This window comes from Vulpes lagopus, chromosome 3, assembly GCF_018345385.1.
Source record: "Vulpes lagopus strain Blue_001 chromosome 3, ASM1834538v1, whole genome shotgun sequence".
Taxonomy (NCBI): domain Eukaryota; kingdom Metazoa; phylum Chordata; class Mammalia; order Carnivora; family Canidae; genus Vulpes; species Vulpes lagopus.
The window spans coordinates 55,893,868-55,912,672 of record NC_054826.1 but is presented as its reverse complement, the minus strand read 5'-3'; the positions used below and the strand labels follow the sequence as shown (position 1 = coordinate 55,912,672).

Sequence of the window (18,805 nt, the reverse complement as noted above, 5' to 3'; positions counted from 1 at the left end):
CCAGGTGAACCTAACCTTCTGGTGATTTGCTGAAAGCTTGAGAAGAACATCCACTGGCATGTCGTCTCTGGAATTATGCTGGCCACTTCTGCACTGCTCCTTCTTCTCTCCTGACCCCCTCATCTTCTGGTCTCCTTATTTGTTTTTTGTTTTTTGTTTTTTTTTAAAGATTTATTTATTTATTTATTTATTTATTTATTTATTTATTTATTTATGATAGACAGAGAGAGAGAGAGAGAGACAGAGAGGCAGAGACACAGGAGGAGGGAGAAGCAGGCTCCATACCGGGAGTCCAACGTGGGACTCGATCCCGGGACTCCAGGATCGCTCCCTGGGCCAAAGGCAGGCACCAAACCGCTGAGCCACCCAGGGATCCCCTGCTCTCCTTATTTGGCATATGAATGCAGGGGTGTAGCTGTGTTGTCAATTAAGGCGAGAGACTGGTGCAATTAAAGCTCGGTTGTGTCATTTCCTTTGAACAACTAGTGATTAAGTGGTGTCCCTAAACTCAAGAGATTTAACAACAAGGGGAAGGGGTTTGAGACTATGACACACCCATGTCCCTTCCTGAAGGATGTTTTCAAGAACTTGGCTTAGAATTTTTGGTAGAGAAGAGCCGTGGGGGGGGGAGGGGATCACTCTGTTTATGACACGATTATATATAAAAGATAGAAATGGCTTCCTGGTGATGGCTCCCTGGCGCGTCTTAATAGAACCTTATTAAGACAGTTTTCTATTCAATTGGAAAATGCTACCCCAGGGTTGGAAGAACTTTGGGGCAGCTCAGACAGAGAGCCAGGTGACATATGGGGAGCAGACGTGTGTCTTTCCTCTTTCTCAAGCTGGTGCTCTTCCCTGGCTCCTCCCTCTGCTGCCAACCCCGTCTGAGGTGTCCTCCTGGCTACACATGCTCTGTGGCCTGCCTGGGATGGACACACAGGTGACTACGTTCCCAGCCCTCCCGAAGTAGGCAGGCTATGTGACTAGCATTCTGGCTAATGAACTATTAGAGGAAATAATGTTTTAAAAGCCCCTGCGTGACTTTCCAGCTTCTCTTCCCCCTTGCTACAGCAGTTGTTAGCATTCCAGGTGATGGAGTCGTCGTCAGCCTGGGTCCCCGGGTGAATAAATGGAGCAAAACCCTTTCTCCATCCACATTTCCCACAGACTCAAGAACAGGGATAAATCTTTCTATGGCAAGCCACCAAAATTTGGTGATTGTTAGCACAGCATAAGCCTAAGCTATCCTGACTACAATGTCTTTGCAATCAAATAATGTGTTCAAAGACTTTTAAATTTATTTTTATTTCTACTGGAGTATATGATAGTTAAAAATTTCCAGCTCTAAGAGCTCTAAACACACTGTTCACTGAGTCCCTTGATCGATAGCCTAATTTCAACAGCCCACATCCACTTTCCAGGGTATAATTTCTGTTACTTGCCTTTTGTACCCTGCAACCTACACACGGAACTCGAGATAAGTGACATCAGACCTGCCCCCTGCCCAGCTCAAAAGGAACATAAGCATGTTGCAGTCAGAAAAAAGGTATGATGGAGATGCAACAATCACAGTCAACATCCAGACAAGGTTTCCAAGGACAGCACACTGTAGGATCACCATGGTGCAGGATGGTCTTCACCACTGGGAGACCAGAAATCATTTTCCCTGGACTCTAAGCAGGTTTTCAGGGACCAACTTAAACTAACCAGACTCATATACCAAAGACCAATATATAAACCAGGTATCATTTTATTTTTTCACAATGGGAATTCATTTTTTTCCAGTTGTATGAATATTCATGAACATAATCCAGGATGATTCTTTACCAGAGCAAATCAGGGAAGAAAGAACACAGAAAGGAAGACTGACAGATGGATATTTGGAGGCTGACCATCTTGGGGGTCATTCCATCCAGACCACCAAAGTAGGTCTTAAGAAATCATTGAAAAGTTTGAATTCTCTCTTTCTTCTCCCTCCACCCCACACACCTCATGATATTGGATAAATACTAACAAATCTTGCTTTTAAGTTCCTGAATTCTCGTCAAACAAGGTTTAATAAAACTGACCGGATCTTAGTTGTCTTTGGGCCTATAATTGTTCAACCTTGATTGGCTCAGTCAATCATTTAGAAGAAATATCTTAACCATTTCAATAGGTGGCCGCTTCCATCTTGTTCTAATTTGGGGAGTACCTGTCAATTTCATATATCAAACAATCAGAACTGAGTCTTGGGTCTCAACAACAGAAATGCCTTGATAAAACTACCGCAGAGGTTGGAAAATGATAGCCTGGGAGCCAAATCCAGCCTGCCACCTGTTAGTGTAAATAACATTTTATTGGAACATACCTGTACCCATCAACTTATATATTGTCTATGGCTGCTTTCACATTCCATCAGAGGAGCTGAGTCAGTGACAGAGCCTAAAATATTTACTATCTGGTTTTCTTTACGGCATATATGGTTGTTGACCCGTGATGTAGCCAGTGGTTTTGTCAACTTCCAACCAAACAATTTCTCTTTTTAATGGCTAATGGTCCATAAGTTATGGTCAGATGCACCCTCCAGATGATGGGCAGAAAATATCCACATATTTAAACTCCGTGCTCGTGTGTACTGGTGGTCTTATGGTTCTTATGGCTTTCAATGATTTGAAAAAAAATCCATTTCCATAGTGGAGCTGCTATAGATCACATTGCAGAGATCAACACTGAAGGAAGATCCTCAACCTGGTCAGGAAGTTATCAAAGACTTAGACCCTCCAAGAAAAATCCATCACTACCCTCTATAAGTTATTCAACTCTTTGGGCTTCAGTTTTTTCATCTGTAAAATCAAGTAGTTCAGCCTCCATAATGGGTTGTTGTAAGGATCAAATGAGAGAAAACAGAACCATATGTTGTCAGGTCTTTGTAAATATGAGAGGGAGTACAGTAACTTTAGAAATCACTGTATTGGGGCATGTGAGCAGCTCAGCTGGTTGAGCATCCAACTCTTGGTTTTGACTCAGGTCATGACCTCAGGGTCCTGGGATTGGGCCCGAGTCAGTCTCCACACTCAGCACAGAGTCTGCTTGTCCTCCTCTCTCTGCCTCTCATAAATAAATATAATCTTAAAAAAAAAAAAAAAAAGAAATCACCACATTACACTGTTTCCTATCTGGCAAATGTTCAACACGATATGGGACTGTTGGTTGATACCAGCAAAATTGTTTCCTTGCCGTCCCTGAATTTCCTTAGTTGGTATCTAAAGGCCCTAGCACCAAACACTCTGGAGCTCAGTCCTGCAGACAAGACACGACACTGACCCTGTTGTTGGGTACATTCACCTTTGCTTGTGCGCAGAGACGATATCTCAGCGGCTTCCCAGTGTTAAGCAAACTGAGCAAGAATCCCACTTTGAGGTGGCTTCCTGAATAACTGGGAAGGCCCTGAGACACCCTCAGGAACCCAGCTAAGTTTCAGTCAAATTACAAAGGCCACTCTGTGGGGACAAACGAGCTGTGTGCCCTACAGCATTGAGTGTACGGTGCCACACCCCATGGAGGGCATCTCAGATTCCTCCAGCCTGACATTCTGAGATGAAACAAGCAGGAGTCTCCTGGGCATCATCCAAACCTCTAGAATTTACTGAAAATCAAATGATTATCGAGGCAGAGCAGCATCCAGAGAAAAAAGATTGGGAATCCCTAAGTGTATACAATGAAGGCAGAGAGTGTATCTGTGTGTGTGTGTCTGTACAAATGTGGCTCATGCACAAGGAGGGGTGTGGGTGTCTATGAGTTAACATAAATGTGATCAAGATGCAGGAGAGGGGAGCGGCAGGGACCATCAATTCTGGAACCAACTGCCTGGTCCAGAGTCCACAACTACCACTTCCTAGCCGTGTACCTCAGGGGCGGGGTAGATCAGATCACTGCTCAGCAGACTCTTTCCTGCCCCATCATCAGCTCCCTGGGAGAATTGTCCTCTGCTGCTCTGTGAGAGTTGGGTTAGGCCACGGGACCTGCTTTGGCCCACAGAACACGGGCAGCCAGGCGGCGTGCTGGTTCTAGAGCCAAGAACTTAAGAGATGTTGCATGTTTTTGCTCATTCCTCTGATATCATCCAAGCCCTCCAAGGAAGAAGTCTGCTCCAAGTCGCCACTGACGCTCCATCCTGGGCACTGCAGAGAACTCACGGAGCAGAGCCGCCCCGGTCAACCTGCAGACCTGTAGGTTGTGTGAAAATAAGTGCTCGCTGCTGCACACCACCAACATCTTGCTTTTAGTGGTTACACAGAAAAAAACCCAAAAATGACTGATACAGGCGAGTTGGTCAATCCCCCTGTTTCTTCTCCAGGAAAATGGGGAGAACACGTAGGGCCTGCTGCAAAGGGCTGTGATGAGAATTAATGAGGTCGATGCCCATAAAGCCCCGAGGACACTGGCGGGCACACTGTAAGGGCTTAGTGAGCATTGGCTGCTGCTGCGGTGAGGCAGGTCCCCGCGGGCAGGACCCCGTGGCGTGGCCCCAGGTCGAGTCAGCGGGTGGGCCGAGCAGGTGTGTGGCCCTGGGCGCCCTCAGCACAGGTACTCATTGATCCGCCTGCCGCCGCGGGCACCCGCCACCTGCAAGTCCAGGCTGGGCCGCGCGGAGAGGAGCCCGGCGGCCTCACTGAGGCTGTGCTGGGACAGCTCCTCGGAGCCGTCGTCGCTGTGGCCCAGCCTGTCCAGGTTGACGTAGGCGCCCCCGGCCTCCGCGGGGCCCCCTGGGGGACACCTGCGGCAGCGCCGCCGCGCGGCCCCACAGCACACGAGCAGGGTGAGGGGCAGGGCGATGACCACGGCCACGCTGATCACCACCACGTTGATGAGGCGCTGGGTGGCCTCGGCGTCCACCACCTCGTCCGTGGAGAAGATGACACACTGCTCCTTCTGGGGCACCAGCTCCCGCACGCAGACGCACGCCACGTACTTGGTCTTGGGCACAAGCCCGTGGATGGTGATGCGGGTCTTCCCAGGCTGCACGGCCACCCGCCGCATGTCACGCTGTCCGAAGACGGCGTAGAGGACGCTGAAGGCGGTGGTGTTCCCGGCCTGTGGCGCCTTCCACACCAGCGTCACGCTCTGGTAAGTGTCCCCCACCACCTTGAGGGACCTGAGCATCTGGGTCCCCTGGTGCCCTGGGGCCCCCGCCTGCACCTGCTGCAGGCCCAGCTCCTCCTCGGCGTCGGGCCCGGGGGGCGCAGTGGCCGGGCTGCCAGGCGCGGGGCCGTCGGGAACATGCCGGGCCACCACCCTGTTGTAGGCGGCAGCTTCTGGAAGCCCACCGCGCTCCGTGGAAGCCGGGGGCTCCGTGATGGCCAGGGAGATGACGGTCTCTGAGACTCCCAGGAAGTTCTTGGCCTGGCAGATGTAGTCCCCAGAGTCACGGGGGGACACGGCAGGCAGGCCCAGCAGCGTCCAGCTGGCGCCGTCGCCGGATACCTCCTGGTGCACTGGGGGGACAGAGGCCAGTGAGTGGGCCCGGCGGCCAGGCTTCCCTCCTGGGCAGCAGGCACTCAGGGCTGCACGGGGGCCCCTGCCGTCCCGGGAAAACCCTGAGAGTCGTTCAGCTTTTCTTAGACGGGTCAAGGGGCTCAAGATCCCCTGGGCTCGCATTAGGGGGACCCAGGCTCCAGCTAAGTCTAAGGGCGACCTGCCTTCTAAATCTGCGGTGCTCAAGCCATGTTCATCAGGCCCCGGAGTCCTACAGAACGGCCTCAGGGCAGCAGGCAGCTCGAGGGTAAGGGGGTCGGGCTGAACGCGAGGCTTTGCCACCCCGTCCAGACCCACGGCCACCTCAGCCCGAGCATTTTCAAACTGGTTTTACGTAACGGAGCTCCTCATACAGCTTTGTAAACTGATTCCAGACCCCGGTCTTTGAGCAACACTAGCTGACCCAGCCGAAGGAGACCCCCCAAGCAAGTGGGGTGGGTCACGGGGTTTTCCGGTCAGGGTCAGGTGCTAAGGAACTACTCCTCCTGACCCCCCCTTCCGCACACAGCTGGGCCGTGGCTCCTGCAAACCCCACCCCCCGGGGCCAGAGACGAACCATCTCTGTCTACACAGCACAAAGACTGGCGACTGGCTGCGTGCCGGGAGCCAAGCACTTAGCCTCTCGGGGTCTGTTTACTTATAGGCAGGGATAATCAAGTTGTCTTTTAAGTTCGGTGACACCGTGTGCACCAAGGAGCCCAGTAGGTGGTAACACCCATGGTTATGACCCCTCGTGGCCTCACAACCACAACTGGGAAACTCACTCTAAATATTACGTCTACTAGGAGCACCCCCCACCCCAAACGGCAGCATGTTGTTCCTCCCAGGGTGGGGGAACTGGCGTCCCAGGGTGACAGAGGGGCTCCCGGGCTCCCGTAGGACAGGTTCAGAGCCACTGTCCCCGACTGCCTCCGACCCGCCCAGTCCGCACAGTCCCCGGAGCTCACACACCTGTGCCGTTGAGCGGGTGCCCGTTGGCTCTCCTCCAGCTCATCTCTGGCCCAGGGACGCCGGTGGCCCCACAGCGAAGCAATACTGCACTGCCCAGAGGGGACCTGACGCTGGCCACCCCTGGACGGAGCTCTGGACTCTGGCACTTTCTCAGCTCCAGCTGGCTGAAGGCCACTCCGGCCAGGCTTTGCGGGCTGGCACACTTCAGCCTGGCCTCTATGAAGGCCAGATTCGGGGCCCAGCTTTCCAGGAAAAGGGCCAGGTCGTAGAGGCGGCAGTCGCAGGCCCAGGGGTTGTCCTGCAGGCCTGCGGGGAGGAGAAGGGAGGCCGGCGGTGAGCCCCTGATCTCCACATCCACTCGCGCCCAGCTCCTCTTCCCCCTCAGGGAGGGCTCGGCATGTCCTGAGCTCAGGGTCAGCGGGACTGGCCTCCAGGTGCAGCTCCTCGCCTCGCTAGCTGTGGAACCTGAAGCCTGTGCTTAATCTTGAACGCACGAATCAATGGCGTGTGACTTATTTATATACACGTATCTGATATATTTGGGAGGGGAAGCGTCAGGGGTTGAGGGGGCCACATCCACCTGCTTGTACATCCGTGACTCTCAGGCTGCGGGGACGCTGGGTCCCTCTCCCGCCATCCTCCCCCCATCCCTCTGCTAGCTGTATTTAACCGCTGGCACAGGGTCGCAGATGCAAACAGCATCTCAGGTTTGCAGGATGATGATACATCCGCCCCCCAAGAATCATCACGGTGAGCCGGCTGGCCCTTACCTGTTGTAACACAGACCCCCACGAATTACTGCAAACAGCAAAGTTAAATGACAGGGAAACGTTCACCCCTCAGACTGGCCGAAGTTCAGCGTTCCCACCATTTTCATTATTAGCCTCGGGAGGGAAGAGATTTCCGTGTGTCTTCGTCACGGCCTATGCCCAGCCCCTAGAACTAAGAGTCCACATCGACGGGCAGTCACCTTTCAGAGCGGGGATGCCTGCGTGGCCGGTGTCCCTCCTGCCCTACTTGTGGGGGCCGAGAGCCCACCCAGCCACTTGGACACCCCCGGACCAATCTTAAAATATCTAGGTGCATGCTGCATAGCCTAGAAGTCCCCTTCTCAGGTTCTATCCTAGGGAAACATTTGTCTGCGTGCCTAAGGGTGCACAGTCAGGAATGTTCCCTGCGCCATCATAGGGGTTGGTAAGATAATGGAAACAATCTAAAGGCTCATTAAAGGGAGAGCGGCTGAATTAGCTGTCCTGTAGCTGTATTCTGGAACATTCTGCAGTAGTTTCTCCAAAATGAGATCGATCCATTTGTAGTAACTTCCAGAGATCTCCAAGACATACTATTGAGTGAAAAAGTCAGTGCTGGTTGATATATACAGCACGGTCTATACAATATGAGATTTTCTATAAAACACAGAAAGAGGGGCGCCTGGGTGGCTCAGCGGTTGGGCGTCTGCCTTCAGCTCAGGCGTGATTCCCGGGGTCCTGGGATCCAGTCTTGCATCAGGCTCCCCGCATGGAGCCTGCTTCTCCCTCTGCCTATGTCTCTCATGAATAAATAGATAAAAATCTTTTTGAAAAACTCAGAAATTCTTTCTGTGTGCATATATATGTGACTGTGAATGCATCCTAAAAGATAGGGAACATGCAAATAAACCTAAGAGTAGGTTTAATAAACCTGTTAGAAGGGGGAGTAGGAACTGGAATCAGAAGAGGGAACAAAAGGATTTTTGGCTTTCTCTGTAATATCTTAAACGTTTACATATATTCATGTGTGAGTTATGCTATTAGAATCAATATTAATTTTCCAGAATGAGTTAATGCCACGTGTCATCGTCGTGGCAAGGCATGTGCCTTGGGCAGGAAAAGACATCTGGTTCACCTGGTAAGCCATCGGTTCATTATGAGCAAGAAGGAATCAGAGAGAAGGGTCAGCCAGTATAACTGATTCTACTCTGCTTTGGGAAACTGAGTCTGGAGGTCTCTTATACTCATTTGCCTTATTTAAAATACTCGTTCAACACCCCACGCTGGCTGCCTCAAACCCTCGCATGGTTGTTGGAATATGTTATCAGTTCCATATATATATGAGATATGTCATATATATATATTTTAAAAGGGAACTTAGTTAAATTTTACTTTGGAATCAATAATTTTTCCATCTGAGTTCTCTCCTCTACATTATCCTTTATCAGGTGAGAAAGCCTGCAGGGTGGATGGAGCTGGAATGGGGCTTGCTGTTGTCCCAGGCAACAAGACTTCCAAATATCCCCTCCTCACAGGATCCTCCTGGGCCTTAGGGCACGAGCTGCCCCAAACCATTCTGAGATTGCTCCAACCCGCCCCTGGCGCTGGAGCCCGTCTGAGCCAGGACATGCCACAGGCACCTCCTACCAGGTTTCTCTTCACTCCTTACCTTCCACTTCTGCTCGCCCCCTGCTGAGGTGCCCACCCCCTCACAGCTGGAGGCCTTGGGCCTTGGCCCCCCCGCCCCCCCCCACTGCTTCCTACCATCCCCCAGGGTGTGTTTGTTCATCTGTAAAACAAAAGGCCTTGTGCTTGGGACTATCTGGCCCAGGATGTGGTGAGGGCTGAGTTCTGTGGGGGGACAGGACACTGAGGGAAGCTTCGAGGCCATGCGGAAGCACCTGGCCAGTGCGGGGTACCACTTTGCAGGGGGACCAGTTAGCAGGAGCTCAGACCGCCTTCCTTCCACGTATGTGTTGGTGGTGCTCAGAGGAGGCTCTCAAGGGGCTGGGGTGCTCGCATGGTCTGGGCATCCTTGGAAGCTGGGTGCCGGGGTGCAGCACCTGACCCGGAGATTAGGCCTGCAGCGTGATTGCTGGGGTGCTCGCATACTCTGGGCATCCTTGGAAGCCCGGTGCCGGTGTGCACCTGACCCGGAGATTAATGCCTCCGGCGTGCTCGCTGGGGCGGCAAGGAAGGTGTGGAGCGGGAGCAGACCTGCAGCTGAGCTGGATGTGGGTGCAGGGAGCCCCAAGGCCCGGGCACTGACTCAGCCCCACAGGGTCCTAACAAGTGGCTGCGCCCTGAGGCTCCCCGCCTGGGATGAGCTCTTGGGATGGGGGCCGTGGCCAGAAAGGGTGGGTGGCCTTGGGCAAGGCTGCCCTGCAGGGGGAGATTGGGGTGGGGGGCCCGGGGGACTGCGCCCGGGGGGGGGCACCGCCCGTGCCTGCCACGGTGTCCCTCTGCGCCGAGCATCACCTCTGCACCCGACTGCCAGCTTTGGAGGCAGAGAGCATCGCCCCGGCTTCCCGGGCCGCGGGGCAGGCGCGACCCCCTTGCCCCCCTGGACCCCCGACCCCCGCCGCCGGGCCGCCCCGCCCTTACCGAGCACCCGCGAGGCGCGCTGGCCGGCCGGGAAGGGCCTGGCCCAGGCGGCCAGCAGCTCGGGCGGCAGCCTCAGCAGCCGGTTGCTGGACAGGTCGAGGAAGGTGAGGTTGCGCAGGAAGCGCGCGGCGTCGGCGGGCACGGCGGCCAGCAGGTTGGCCTGCAGGTCGAGCAGCCGCAGGCGGGGGGCGTCGGCGAGCGCGGCCCAGGGGAAGGCGGCCAGGCGGTTCCCGGGCAGCCGCAGCTCGCGCAGGCGCCGCAGGCCGCGCAGCATCAGGCCGCTGAGCTCGGCCAGCGCGTTGTAGGGCAGCCACAGCTGCTCCAGGCGGCCCAGCGGCCCCAGGGCCCCCGCCACGCGGCGCACCGACGTCCGCTCCAGGCGCAGGCGGCTCGTGTCGGCGGGCACGGACGCGGGCGGCAGGGTCATGTCGGGGTCGCTGCACACCACGGTCCTGGCGGGGAAACGGGGGGGGGGGGGGGTGGAGACGGTCCGAGGGCCCCCCGCACCCCCACCCCCACCCCCCACGGGCACCCAGCCCCCGAACCCAGAGCCTCCCCAGGGAGGGGGGGTGGAGACGGTCCCGAGGGCCCCCCCGCACCCCCACCCCCCACGGGCACCCAGCCCCCGAACCCAGAGCCTCCCCAGGGGGGGGGGTGGAGACGGTCCCGAGGGCCCCCCGCACCCCCACCCCCACCCCCCACGGGCACCCAGCCCCCGAACCCAGAGCCTCCCCAGGGAGGGGGGGTGGAGACGGTCCCGAGGGCCCCCCCGCACCCCCACCCCCACCCCCCACGGGCACCCAGCCCCCGAACCCAGAGCCTCCCCAGGGAGGGGGGGTGGAGACGGTCCCGAGGGCCCCCCGCACCCCCACCCCCACCCCCCACGGGCACCCAGCCCCCGAACCCAGAGCCTCCCCAGGGAGGGGGGGTGGAGACGGTCCCGAGGGCCCCCCCACCCCCCCCCCCCCACCCCCCACGGGCACCCAGCCCCCGAACCCAGAGCCTCCCCAGGGAGGGGGGGTGGAGACGGTCCCGAGGGCCCCCCCGCACCCCCACCCCCCCCCCCCACGGGCACCCAGCCCCCGAACCCAGAGCCTCCCCAAGGAGGGGGGGTGGAGACGGTCCCGAGGGCCCCCCCACCCTACCTCCCGGCCTCCCCGGACTCCGAGCTGCGAGCCAAGGGGCAGGAGGGGGCATCCAACAGCCGCCCTACTGCCCTTGCAGGGGCTGGGGCGGCTCTTGCTGCCGGGGTGGGGGGCTGGAGATGGTCCCCAGAGCCCCGCACCCCGATCTACACTCCCCATACCCCCGACCCGCGGGGCACCCAGCCTCCGAACCAGGCTCTGAGCTGCTCTTGCTCCCAGAGCCCCCTGGGGCGGGGGAGGGGATGGAGACGGTCCCGAGGGGGCCCCGCACCCCCCCACACAGGCACCCAGCCCCCGAACCCAGAACCAACCCCGGGGAGGGGGGATAGAGATGGTCCCGAGGGCCCCACACCCCAACCCCCTGGGCACCAAGCCTCGGAACCCAGGCTCCAAGCTGCTCTTGCTCCCAGAGCCTTCCTTGGGGGGGGCCAAGGGGCCCTGGTCTGGTCACTGGCCTGGGGACCTCCCGCTACCCTGTCCCTGCGTGCCCACCAGCTGCCAGGCTGCAGAGTGGACAGGCCGGGCGAGCCCACCTCACCTGGGCCACTGCAGCCTTGAGGGCGGCCCGTGTCATGCTGGGCCTCAGGCCCTGTGACCACTTTGGCTCTCCTTTATCAAAAAGATCTAAGTCAGGGCAGCCCCAGGGGCTCAACAGTTCAGCACTGCCTTCAGCCCAGGGCGTGACCCCAGGGTGCCAGGATGGAGTCCCCATCGGGCTCCCTGCATGGAGCCTGTTTCTCCCTCTGCCTGTGTCTCTGCCTCTCTCTCTCTCTCTCTCTCTCTCTGTCTCTCATGAATAAATAAATTTAAAAATCTTTAAAAAAAAAAATTATCTGAGTACCGATTCAAACTTCTCTCCATCTATCTCAGTGGGGACCCGCTGTCAGGGAGCCTCAGGGACCACGAGGCGGGCCCGGACCTTGCGGGCCTGCGGCTGGACTCCCATCCAGGCGCCCTACTTGCTGGCCGTGGGTCCCTGAGCAGCTTACACAGCCACTTCCTGTTTCCAGGAACAGACTCCATCCATCCTTGCAGGGGGGTTTCGGGGTGTAAACAAGCTCCTGCAACCAACCAGCTCTGCGTGGGTCACCTGCAGGGGTGCCACGCTCTGCGAGGACGACTCTCAAAAACTTTGGCGATCAGGCCCCGCAAGCTGCTGGCCACGATTCCTCTGCCCAGACAGCGACTTCCTAAGCCCTGATCTATTAACTTCGACAGGAAAGCAGAGGATGGATTGAGAGGAAAGGAAGCAGCCCTTGCCCTCCGGGAGCCTACGAATCAGGGCTGTGCTGCGGGCTGTCACCCAGAGCAGCACAGTCACGTCAGGTACACGGGGCAAGAGCCTCCAAGACGTGAAACTTGAGGCTGGACATGAGGCACAGTGACCCCCACCCACCCACACTCTTGAGATGTGCATGGTCCCCCTGCTGAGCAATGGGTGCTGTAGAGTCACGAGAACGTCACAGTCACAGCCCCTGTCCCCTCACAGCTTATTGTCAAGCTAAGGAGGAAAGAGAGTGATATTTTCAATGAGAATGAAGGTTTGGATGTTGCAGAGAGGAAGGTCTGGATGGGGGAGGGAGGAAGGCAGTCGAGGGTAAACCACGTCCGGAAAGGTGGAGAAAATCATCAAGGGAGGAACCAAAGAAACCACTGAGGAGCCAGCACATCTGGCGGGGCAAACGGCATAAAGGACATGGGGACACCTGTGTCCAGGTGCCCAGACTGGGCCGCCCAAGGAAACCACAGTACCCACAGGACACACACTGTATCCATGACGCGGAAGCATGGAGTACGGGCAGGTGGCTCAGGCGCTCAGGTGTAGGGACCGCCGCTCTGACCCGTGCTGGTTGGAGGTGGGTTGAGGGAGGCATCTGAGATGCAGGAGAGCCTCTGTCTGACCACGCTATCCTCCTGGGGCCCCTGGGACCTCGGGGCCTCCTATAGGCGTTGTCGCCCTCAGAGGATGCACCCTGCAGACGTGCGGGTGCAGGTGAGCCGAGAGACTGTCAGGCGGGGGTGGGGGGGCGGACTGATGTCAGGGCTCTGCCTTCAGAGGAGGGATGGCCACCAGCCGACAACATTCAGGGCCCTGGAAAGTGACCTTGGAATTTTATTTTCTATCCTAAGGCTAACCTGGGGAGCTCGCCCCGCATCCCTGCCAGTGACAGCATCACCGACGAGATCTGGAGATGGAGCTGAAGCCCTGGGTTCCAAGACCAGGTCTGTCACCGATGATGCGTGACTTTGAGCCCTGGGCTTTCTCTGGGGAGCTGGAGAGGCTCTTTATCACCCTGGTCACACTGTCTTGGCCACAGGCGGTCTCCTGACCTGCTCAGGGCTCAGCCCTGGCTTTCCTTGGGGGGAAAGATCCTTAAGTCTGATGATCCATATGAGTTGGAGCATCAGAGACTTGAATCAAGAATGGACCACATGGGGTATCCTTTCCTGGACATGCCTCTCCGTTCTCTCCATCCCCTCTCACCCTAATCGACCCAACGCCTACGGCCAGGATCGTTGTAAGAGTCACACTGGTACCTTGCTGCCCTGATCAGAAACCATCAGTGGCTCCCAGCACCCATCTGAGATGAGGGAGAAAGAGAGAATGGAACTCCAAAATGTTGAAAAGATGGTAGGAAAGATGGCTCTGGCTCCTGAGCCAGGACCTAGAATCCCTGAGCAAGTCAGGAAACGCAAATAAATGGTCATTCGTGGATAAGTTGAAGACGTCAGAGAAAAGATGGTCTGGACACTGCCAGAGAGAAAAAGGAGAGTGAGCAACGGCGGAAGAGCAAGAGTCTACAACTCACAGTGGCTTTGGAGAGTCCCAAAGGAAGGAGAGGAGAGGATGGAGGTGCTCTCGGGGCTCAGGTGGGCCTTGGGGAAGTGAAAGAAAAGGCCGAGGACGGAGGGGTGCTTGCATGCAATGGAATGGGCACGCCTGGCCTTTCGGAGAGCACGTCGAACTGGGTGCAGGCCAAGGCTTCCGGGCTTGGGCCAGAGGAGCCCCAAAGCTGGGGAAGCGTGAGGAGGCAGGGGGCTGCATGATGGGTGGGGTGGTAGGAAATACCTGGGGTGCGGTTGTGTACCCCCAGGAGGTGAGGCAAGAGAATGAAAGAGGCCTGGGAGAAAGGGGGCTGGGGAGAGGCAGGGAGGATGGTGGAGTAGAAAGGAGGGAGAAGAGAAGAAAGAGGAAAGGGGGAGGCTTCCCCTGCCCTTCAGAGGGTTCCTCTCCCCCAGGATCCTGGAAGAGGACTCAGGACAGAGTCCCTGGAGGGGCCACACTCTTGCCCCATCCCCACCCCCATGAGTGAAGAGACTTGGTACTTCCGGCGCCCTGCTGGCTGGAAGACAACACAGAGCAGACTAGCGCCCTAGGATACCTGGGTCCCCAGGGCCCGGAAGATGGAGGTCCCACCCCCTGCATCCAGCCATCTCGACCCAGCCCAGCAGGGACAGGCGTGGGCTACCCATCCCACACCCCTGGTGCCATACCTGGCCTTGCTGCCATCACCCAGGATGTGGAGGCTGCAGCTGCATTGAGAGGGGCAGGAGCCCTGGGCATGGGGGTGCCCCCAGAGGGCCAGGAGCCAGAGCATGCCCACTGCCACCCTCATGGCCCCTGGCTCCCCTATAGCCCAGGAGGGCCCTGTCCCCGGACTGCTCTTTTGTCCCAGCCCAGGAAGCCCAGCAGCTGCCCACTGGCTCATCAGCACTCCCACCCCGCCTCCTGAGGCCATCGGATAAACAGGGACAGACCGGGGATTAGGAGGGAGCCCTGGCCACAGCACTCAGCGGCTTACTGCTCCTGGCATCACCCAGTCCGGAGGGTGAGGGCGGGGGACCCTCTTCCGTGGCAACAGCCCCAGGCCTGGAGGGGCCGGGGAGCGGCAAGGTGGGGCAGACAGGCAGCTACCCGGGGGGCAAGTGGCTCCCGGACTGGCCAGCTTGGCTGTTCGCCTGCGAAGTACCCCTGTGCCAGCCAGGCGGGGGGCTACACAGACCCTGCTGGGGTGCCTGGGCTCAGAGAAGATGAAGACAGTCCTAGCCATTGGAAATTCTCTCCTGGGACAGTTTGGGGAAAAAAAATGAAATGAAGGCCATCAAAACATTAGAAAAAGCCCAAGTGCAAGGGCCAGGGTTCAAATCCCAGCTCTTCCATTTCCAGGCCGTGACCTTGCACAGTCTTCCTCATCTGAAAAAGGGACATAACATTACTCAGTGTGTTTGAGTAAGGGATGGACAGGGCTAGGTGGGGAGAGATGGGAGGGGGCCATGGAGTCAGGACCACAGAAAGTCCCCCAAATGCTGAGATGTAAGGAAACCAGAGATCAGGGAACAGCTCAGACCACCCTGACCTACGCAGGGGTGGAGGAGACACTTTTTTTTTTTTTTTATGAGAGTCACCTGTGACCTACAAAGAATGATCAGACCCAAAGGGGAACCATTACAGATGGCATCACCAGTCCTTATTCTATTTTTTAAAGCTTGATCTAATTCTCTTTTATTAAAAGGATTCAATGGGGGCACGTGGGGGGCTCAGTAAGTTAAGCATCTGATTTTGACTAAGGTCATGATCCCAGGATCCTAGGATGGAGCCCTACATTGGGCTCCCTGCTCAGCAAGAAGTCTGCTTGAGGATTCGCTCTCTCCCTCTCTGCTTGTCTCTCCCCCTGCCCATGCTCTCTAATAAATAAAATCTTTAAAAAAAAAAAAAAAGTCAATGTTTCTGCCATTAGCTGCTCCAAAATAATACTAGGAAAGCATCTTATTAGTTTTATATATCTTAAGAGGTGCTCTAGACTAGCATAAACATTTGGTGATAGGACAATGGAATAAATGTAGAATTATGTATAGAATACAAATAAAAGTTTATTGTACAAAATTGAGGCCTTCATATTTCATAGCTCAATAAGGCTAAAGAAAAACTAAGTTATTTTTTTTAATTCACAAAAATTTCTTTCACTCACCCACATCCCAACTATTAAAATGGCCTGACCAAATGTTATCAAAACAAACACTTTAAATAACACCAAGTCCTTGAAAGACAACTATGTCATATGTTATTTTTTGGCATATGTGATCTTCATGGCATGGGACGGTGTGATTTTAAATCCCTGTAAAGCATCCCCGGCAGCTCCAGCCTGTCCATCATTTTCAAATTCAACAAAAGCCATGCCGTGCCTTCCGGGTACCAAACGTACTTCTTTGAAGCCCGGAAACTGATTAAACAGCATAGATAACATCATCTCATTAGTCTCTTCTGATAAATTGTTGAGGAATAAAATATAGTTTGGAGGGTAATCAGGGACCTGAGGTTTGGTGTTGAATTTCCTTGGGTATTTGCTGCATTTGGTGTTCCCTGACCAGGCTTTTTGTTTGCAGTGGTCGCAGTCTGTTCCACAGCTTTTGCTTTTATCTTTTCCTTCTTCTTTTCTTTGTCAGCAAAAGTGCCACGCATTTTAGATATTATATCTGAATCTGTTTTTGCATACTGGATTTGCATTGGTTTACCATAAAATGGAAATCCTTGTAACTGTCTCAAGGCATTTGTAGATGAGCCCAGTTCCTTAAAAATAGCAAAGGCTTGCCCCCTCATCCTCATGGTCTTTAAAGCTACAATATCTACCACATGGCCAAACTGAGAAAACAGGGCATATAGGGATCTCTTCAATTCTTCTTTTTTAATTTTGTCATTCATATTGTTAATGTAAATTGTATGATTTGGTCTGATATCCATGTTTGCAGTTAAACTGTTCAAATTGCCTGAGGCCTGCGCTGGCCCCTGACAAACCGAAAACCGGAAATGGAGCCACTCCTTATTCTATTTTTTTAAAAATTTTATTTATTTATTCATGAGAGACACAGAGAGAGAGAGAGAGAGGCAGAGACACAGGCAGAGGGAGAAGCAGGCTCCATGCAGGGAGCCCGACGTGGGACTCGATCCTGGGACCCGGGGATCACGCCCTGAGCTGAAAGCGGATGCTCAACCGCTGAGCCACTCAGGTGTCCCCACCAGTCCTTATTCAAACCAGGACATCCCAAAGACAACAAGGCCACAGGCTCCCTGGTCAGTTTTAAATAAAAAGACTGCCAGTAGGGGCCCAGGCTGGCAACCCTGCCGGGACCCCGTCACTCCGAGAGCCATCTCTGTCCCCTCACTCAGCAAACTTCTATCGCTTTACTCACTCTCCTTTGTACACAAGACTCATTCTTCGACCCCGCGAGACAAGAGCCAAGCTCTCCAGAGAGCTGCGTGGTCATGAAGATCAGCCACCCCACATTCCCCAGATCGACGGCCTGCAGGGGTACAGGCCCCCTGCTACGTACTAAGGACCCAGTTTCCCGGGTACCTGCAGGCACCTGCTCCCACAGGTACTGGGCAGGTTTGGAGATGGGGGCGCCCGCGGAGGTAAGTCCCGGGGACCTGCAAGCAGCTGCCCCCCGGACGGCCCCCCAGTTTCAGAACTGGCTGGTGGAGCCGATGCCTCGTGGGCGTTGTCATCAGTGCCAAAGGCAGGAGGAGTCCCTGCGTGAGGGCAGAGAGCACGCCGGTCCTCTGCGGGTCAGGAGCGCAGGAGTCTGTAGAGAAAGCGCTCTCGGCGTTAGCTGCGTGTCCCCTGCCTCCCACACACCTAGACATGGACATCACCCTTCGCTCGTGCCTTCATCGCCTGTGATCCCACGGCTCTGCTCTCTGGTCCGTCATGCCCTTCCTGGCTCCCTCAGCTTTTCCAGAAGGTTCCTCAGACCCTCTCACCTGTAGGCCTAGGCAGGCCCAGGCCAGGGAGGTGTGACTGGGTACGTCGGGCCCCAGAGCACGCATGAAATGCCGGGCCTGCTTTGACAATCTTGGCTTCCAGGAAATGTTGGTTTTCTTCTCCTCCTCTCTTCCAATCCAGCCACTATGGCTTTCTCGGTGCTTCCCATCCGTCCCTTCTCCAGCCCGAACCAACATCTCCGCCTTTTCCTACTTCTGTTGGGGACGGCGGCTTCCTGCCTCTCTTTGGCCTCACTGAGCTCTACCCTGAGTCCCGGCCCCGTCCTGCCTTCCCTGCCGTCTCGTAGGCATGAAAAGAACCCTGATGAACGTATGAACCAGGGATGCGAGATAGAAATTAGGGAAATGCGGTAGCCGGGTCATCAGGAAAGGGCTCCGGGAGGATGTGAGCCATTGGCCCAGCCTTGGGGTGGTCAGGCTTGCCTATGTGGGGACCGGCAGCACGAAAAGCAAACGGGGAATGAACATTTGTGCAGTAGAGCAAGCCGCCTGCCTGGAGCCCAAGGACAGGAGATCAGGCCTTTGTTTGGCCCCATTCACAAATCACTGCGTGACCTCAGGTCATTTCTTAGCTGCTTTGAGCTGGTTCCCCCACATGAAGTGCAAAGGATGATGGACCCTAATTCACGGAGTTGCTGTAGGAATCATGCTAAGGTCAGGAAGCGCGGTGCCTGGCTCTAAGCAGGGCTTAAACCTGAGCTCACAGGGCTCTGGGCCTTCGTTTCTTTGTCTAAAAATGAGTGAAATTCCTCTCTGTCAGTGTTCCCGGATGTAACGTGCACTGTCAGCCAGAGTACGACTTCTCATTTATAGGAGCCAAGGTTCCCGGGGGCCACGGGGTCAGCACCCCAGGCCGTCCCCGTGGCCCACGCTACTCGCCAAGTCTTGTGCAGGCCCTGGGAGGAGGCGCCCAGCTTGCTAAGGACAGAACAGAGGAGACCCCAGGGGTCCCACTCTGAGGCACGTAGCTGCTCAGTCCCCGGTCCCGGCTGGGATTCATTCGACGACCACGGCTGGCTTCTTCCCCCGATGCTTATGAGGTCACGAGTGGAAGGGCC

General features: G+C 55.8%; 1 protein-coding gene and 1 pseudogene across 1 annotated transcript; both read right to left on the bottom strand.

Annotated features, from left to right (window-relative positions):
• Nucleotides 1-4,469: 4,469 nt before the first annotated feature.
• Nucleotides 4,470-14,583, bottom strand: LRIT1 (leucine rich repeat, Ig-like and transmembrane domains 1). Its single transcript, XM_041749993.1, has 4 exons — nt 14,462-14,583; nt 9,822-10,273; nt 6,469-6,774; nt 4,470-5,477 (listed from the first exon to the last, which is right to left on the bottom strand). Exons 1-4 carry the CDS (start codon nt 14,581-14,583, stop codon nt 4,561-4,563), a joined length of 1,797 nt encoding a protein of 598 aa, XP_041605927.1. The 3' UTR covers nt 4,470-4,560.
• Nucleotides 14,584-16,029: 1,446 nt separating this feature from the next.
• On the bottom strand, nt 16,030-16,738 carry LOC121488228 (annotated as a pseudogene).
• Nucleotides 16,739-18,805: the final 2,067 nt, after the last annotated feature.

Coding starts and splice junctions, on each gene's coding strand:
- LRIT1 (XM_041749993.1), bottom strand. CDS start 14,583: ATGAGGGTGGCAGTGGGCATGCTCTGGCTCCTGGCCCTCTGGGGGCAC. Junction 10,274..14,461: donor GGTGATGGCAGCAAGGCCAG/GTATGGCACCAG, acceptor TTTCCCCGCCAG/GACCGTGGTGTGCAGCGACC. Junction 5,478..6,468: donor GCACCCGCTCAACGGCACAG/GTGTGTGAGCTC, acceptor CTGTCCCCCCAG/TGCACCAGGAGGTATCCGGC.